The sequence below is a fragment of the Quercus lobata genome, chromosome 5 (genome assembly GCF_001633185.2).
Source record: "Quercus lobata isolate SW786 chromosome 5, ValleyOak3.0 Primary Assembly, whole genome shotgun sequence".
Classification (NCBI taxonomy): Eukaryota; Viridiplantae; Streptophyta; class Magnoliopsida; order Fagales; family Fagaceae; genus Quercus; species Quercus lobata.
Genome location: NC_044908.1, coordinates 1,533,309 through 1,539,251, shown reverse-complemented (window position 1 = coordinate 1,539,251; position 5,943 = coordinate 1,533,309). Strand labels below are relative to the sequence as shown.

Here is a 5,943-nt window from a genome sequence, read left to right as displayed (position 1 = left end):
ATTTACTTTTAAAAATATTTGAGAAAATTTACTTCATTAACTTTTGCCAGATAAGTGGGAAAAAAAAAATATTTACTAGGTATATGTAAAGATAATTTACTAGGCATGTAGAGAATTTACTTTAAAAAGATTTTGAGAAAAATCTACTCCATTAACTTTTGCGGTGACAGAGGATAAGTGAAACAGAAAACGAATTACTAGATATATGTAAAGGTAATATATAGTAAATTACAATCTATCACTTAAAATAATGTTTTGTTGTGATCCTAGCGTAACTAAAAAAAAAATCAATAAGCCTATCTACTACACCTTTTTTTTCACATAATTTCTTATGGTTAGTGAGTTGACAACTGAGCTGACAGATTATTAGTGTGAAATATACAACTAATAAGTTGTAAAGAAGTTGTGTATACAACATTAATATAAATATTTTGAGCTTCCTATCAAGTTTAAAAAAACATGGGCTTATTTCTTTGAGTAATGATAAGAATATTTTAAAATTTTTAAAATTTTAACATAATTAATACCAATTTTTGTGAAAAAGTTTTGTAGGCTAGACTTATTGATTTCCTTTGACAAAACAAAACCAAAAAAAGAAAAATTCAGGCACCCAGTAAGTTCGCCAAATGGCAGTGAGATCCCACCTCGCAAATTGTGAGTAAGGTTAAGATTGATTGTAACGTGCGACACACGGCTGGAAGGAAGACTAGACCCAGTCTTCCATGCTGCATGCATCACAATGAGGATAGGTTAGGTTTATGTCTCCATGTGCAGTTTTAATTAACTATAACATAATTTATGACAAGAATCAGTAATAAGTGAGTCCTCAGTGACACAAAACCCAATTTCGTGGCATAAAGTCAACATAATGGAATATGAAGAAAAATTAGCTGATTAGCTAAGTATCATAATATAAAAAGGCTCAACTAACACCATAGAGTTTTAAACTCCTAACAAGTGAGCAGAAGCAATAACCATTTGGCTTAGGACCATTCTAAGCAGTAGGTAATCAAAATACAAATAATCAAATCCAAAAATCAATGACCCTATTGTAATTTGTAAAAGAACCAAGATGCAAACAAACACCAAAGTTGACATTCATCAGGTTTTAGTCATTTTTATCACAGACTACACATCATCATTAATACAAAAAGATAAAATTCAAAATCCCAAATTCAAGGTCTTCAAGGTAGAAAGTAACCTAAATACCTATGTACTCCCCATACAACAGTACTACTTCAGTACAATCTCCATAAAAGCCTTAAGCAAGTTCATGTTGTTTGTAACCCCAGTCCATCAGATTACAACCATTCCTGTAAGCAGTAAAATCGAGAGCAACAACTCTTTTCAGAAAGACAATATAGTAAAAACAAGCAACAAATGAGAGGGAACAAGAAAACAAGTCAATAAAGAAGCTTGCAAAAGGATGAAACTCACTAACATGTAGCCTTATTTACATAAACTAGCAAGCATGGGAAAAGCTTGCTCAGAAATCTCCCCCAACAATAACAGAGAGGTCATCGAAGCTCCAAAGATCCATCGAGTTACCATCCTGAGTCGTGTCCCCACTGAACAATGCCTCAATGGATTCATCCCAGCTTCCCTCAAGATATGGCATCTGGAAGTCCGAGTTCTCAAAAGCTGATAGCTCCTCAGACAGTGTCTTTGCAGCGTTATCTTCAACAAAAACTGCATTCCCAGAGTCAGATTTCAGTTTCTTTGGGGGGTTAGCATCCTCCAGGAACTGAGTATTATCCCCTTCTACACTGGATGAAAAAACAGATGAGATTTCTGGAGTCTTAGGACCCTGTTCTCCAAATCCATAGTCAGAACAATCAAACGAGTTACTCCCCTGATCTGAACTAAAGTACACCGGGGCCGTATTAGGGGAAGCAAATGGCTTGAGGCCGACATCTGCATTAACAGGGATGGAATCCATATACCCATACTGGTTGGTAAAAGGTTTCTCTTCCATCAAACCCATGGTAAAGTCCTGATCAGAGTTGTTCACAAACTTAAAATTTTGGTTCAGGTTGGGCTGGACAGAGTTCAGGTTTGCCTTGGCAAGTGGTTTCTGCAGATTTGCCTTAACTGAAGGCTTTGGAGAAGCACGAGGAGTCTCATCGGGGAAATTCACCTTAGCTTTCTTGCCACGAATTCTCCGCGCCTCTGCATCATAAGCTCTTGCAGCTTCTTCTGCAGTGTTAAAAGTTCCAAGCCAGACACGAACCCCTTTCCTTGGGTCTCGAATCTCAGCAGCCCACTTACCCCATGGGCGCTGCCGGATTCCACGATACTGATTTTTCCTCTTTCTCTTGGCAGATTTTTCAGCTTGCCCATTGAATTCCACAGATTTTACAGGCTTAGATCCTTCATTAAGTAGAGAAGAAACAGATATATTATCCAGATTCATGAATCAAGAGATGAGTACATAATATAGGAACATATATATTATGCACTACAACTCCATAAGAGATTGAGATAACACACACATGCTAGGGTATTTTTCAAAATACCCAACGAATTCCACAAATTTAATCATTGCAACAAAACAAGGATCAATAAAGGAAGAGATTATAAAATTGCATGAGTGCTTATTCAGAAAAATTCTACTCAGGGAAAATGAAAATTAACCAATCAGTGAAACTCAAAACAATACTTCAGTTTCAAAGCAATTTCCAAATCAACAATACACATGAGACCCTAAACCATTTTAAGCAGACACCATTTGAAAGAAAAATAAATTGAAACAAAACCATCTATGATTCAATTATAAATAACTTGTGATCGAATAAAATTATAAAGCCACAATTTCCATTTCGTCACATATAGATGATCAATAAAAATAGAAATACTTGACTCTCCTAATATCAAGATAAACAGATCCATGTAATAGAGCAGTTAAAACAGAAGAAGAAGAAGAAGAAACATGTAAATAATGACCGAAATGTTAGAAATAAATATAAACATAATTCATTGAATAATAATCAAAGAACAGAAAGAGCATGACCTTCTATAGGACCAAGCAAACTTAAAGAAAAAATCAGCTACCTTTGAGTAAATTATTATCTTCTTTTACTTTACGCTAAATCTTTGAACAGGAAATATTAAATATTTTCTACAAATATATATAAATATATATATATATATATATTTTGGATGGGTTCTCCAAGCCTTACAAAGCAGAGCATTATAGTTTTAAAGAAATAAAATCAGAGAGATTTTCGATCATAAGCCATGATTATCACTGACAAAAAGGCATAGTTAATTTCCACAACTGTGACAAAATCTAGAAACTGAGTTGCCCAAAAAATTGACATATCAAAGGACAAAAGCTTTATGTAAAGTTAAGCACTGATTCCAAAAAAATATATACATATACCACATATTTGATGCTCAATTATTTTGATTATGAAAAAGTAAAAGCGATTAACAGATCATACAAGGATCAACCCCTTTTTCTCAACAATGAAACAAATTTATACAGATGATCCAAAGCCACCATGATAAACCATAAAAAAAAAAGTTGCCATATTTTTTAAAATGATCTTGAAATGATCATAAACCCGAAACCGTCTACATCAATCTAAAACACACACGGGCTATTCTTCAACATCACCAAAATAACACCCACAAAAATATTTGGAATAAAAAGCATTTCTAAAAAAATGACCAGCAAAATCAGAAACCCAATATCATATATAAAAAAATAAAAAAATAAAATAAAACAAAGGTTGCCCAGAAAATTTTACTTCTACCACATAAAATCACAAACAAACAAACAAATAGCACTAAGAAAACAAAAGGTTACAATTTTGATTATTATTAAAAAAAAAAAATCGATTAAACAACGTTGATATATCATCCAAAATGAAACAAACCAAAAACTAAAAAAAAAAAATTCAAACTTTGATCAACAAAACCCACATCAATATCAGCCAAAACTAGCCAAAATATATTAACTTTCAACCCCCACAGTATATAAAGTGAAGCGGTTTACCAGAAGAACGAGGAGCAGAGAAAGCAAAGGGCTTGACATCTTGCACGAGGACCTCCTCTTCCTCATCGATATCTGACTCGTCATCGTCCTTGAAGCCCTGGAAATCTTGCTCGAAATCGTCGTCAATGTCAACGACAGGCTTCGAGAACCTCCTTCCCGAGGTGGGTTTTTTCCGATCTCCCCAGAGATAGTCCGCCGTGAGCCGCCGAGGCCCGACCGGCCCTATGAAGTCGGAGATAATAGCTCCTCCACACATGATGAGGGCGGTGTTTGGTTGTTTCTTCTTCTAAATTTTTGGTCTTTGTGTTATGAAAGTGAAAAGGTTTTTTCTTTTCTTATTTTTGGGGGAAAAAGTATGAGAAATGTGGGTCTAGATTTTGTGAGAGAAAAATTTGTACGCGTTTGAGTGAGAGTTGGAGTGTTTTGAGGGTTTATAAAGAGAGTTGGTGAACAAAGGTTCTTTCTTTTTTTTCACTTTTTATTATATATGTTTTTGTAGCAAATGGTTGGGGTCGGCGATTTTGAGGCTTTGGCGGAGGATTTTTTGACATTTTTACCCTTTTTTGTAGGACATTTTTACCCTTTGTCTAGTTGGTATTTTACTAAATATTTTTTTGGGTTTTTAGTAGTACAAATGCCCCTAGAGTTTTAGCCTGAGGGTACTACACTACTTGGGGTGTACTTTACACGTGGGTGTGAGACAGAGAGAGAGAGAGAGAGAGACAGAGTATTGATCACGTAAGAGCATCCCCCAATGGTACATGTAAACCCAAAATTTTCTATAATAGAAAGTGAAATCTTAGATAAAAAAAAAAAAAAAAAAAAAAAAAAAAAAAAGTGTGAAATCTAAAAAAACCCTCTTTATATTTATATTTTTTTTGGCTCTTGATGAGTTACTGTTCACTTTTCAAATGCTTTTTTTTTATTATAGTTTATAATAATTAGGTGTTGAATAAAAAAATATTGGAATATGTGTAGTTGTTAAAAAATAAATAAATAATGAATGAAGAAATAATATTTAAATGAGATAGAGAATAGAATAGAGAATCTGTTGGAAGTATATTTGAAAAAGTGAGTAACTAAAAGGTAAAAGTCAATGTTTATTCTCCAAATATTACAAAAAAAATTGGAGATTCTGCTAGGATGCTCTAAGAAGAGTAGAAGTTGAAGAACACTTTCATTTTTTATTTAAAAAAAATTAAAAATTAAAAATTTAAAAAAAAAAAAAAAAAAAAAAAAAAAACCTTAGAACATAAATTGATAAATAGAGAGGGAGAGATTGACTGCATTTAATGTTGTATTAGCTAAATCAGTATCTCAACCATTTCTGCTCATTTGTTGGCAGATCTTGTAGATGGTGACTTGGTGAGGGATCCCCTCCCTCCTTTGTTTGAATAAATCTTCAAGCATTATTACTCAAAAAAAGAAGGAAAAAAAAAAAAAAAAAACACCATGTTGGTGTTTTACTTTTCATGAAATTATTAATGGTCAATCTGGATGGTTGGATTTGGACAATTAAAATAAAAAGTACCTTATTTGAATAGTTTAAAAGAGTTCAAGAATTTGGATTTGATAAATCCATATTTTAAAACCTTGAAATTCTTAGATTTGAAATAACTTCTAAACAAATTGAATTTTAAAAATCCTTGAGACATACTTCAATAAATTTTATAATTTTAAATCGTTATAGGTATAAAACACATCCAAACAAGAAATTTTAATATTTATAGATTTGGAATCAATACATTCTAAATCCATTACTTTAAAATTCAAATTCAAGTATCTAAACAGAATAATTTACCTCACTTTTGTTTTATCATAAATTTTTGTGTGCGGTGGCGGCAACCCCCGGGGGGGGGGGGGGGGGGGGGGGGGGGGGAGAGATTATTTATTGTGCTTAACTACCACAAATGAGGTTTGTTGATAGAAGCATTAAATTGAAG

The 5,943-nt window shown here is 33.1% G+C and overlaps 1 protein-coding gene across 3 annotated transcripts; it reads right to left on the bottom strand.

Moving 5' to 3' along the window:
• Positions 1–876: 876 nt before the first annotated feature.
• On the bottom strand, positions 877–4,473 carry LOC115989612 (ethylene-responsive transcription factor RAP2-12-like). 3 transcript variants are annotated; one of them, XM_031113396.1, is made up of 3 exons: positions 4,001–4,473; positions 1,442–2,370; positions 877–1,313 (listed from the first exon to the last, which is right to left on the bottom strand). In XM_031113396.1, the coding sequence occupies exons 1-2, from the start codon at positions 4,254–4,256 to the stop codon at positions 1,487–1,489; spliced, it is 1,140 nt and encodes a 379-aa protein (XP_030969256.1). In that variant the 5' UTR covers positions 4,257–4,473; the 3' UTR covers positions 877–1,313; positions 1,442–1,486. The 3 variants fall into 3 exon arrangements, with proteins under 3 accessions (XP_030969256.1, XP_030969255.1, XP_030969257.1); XM_031113397.1 differs by having other exon boundaries at positions 1,074–1,313; positions 1,438–2,370; XM_031113395.1 differs by having other exon boundaries at positions 923–2,370.
• Positions 4,474–5,943: the final 1,470 nt, after the last annotated feature.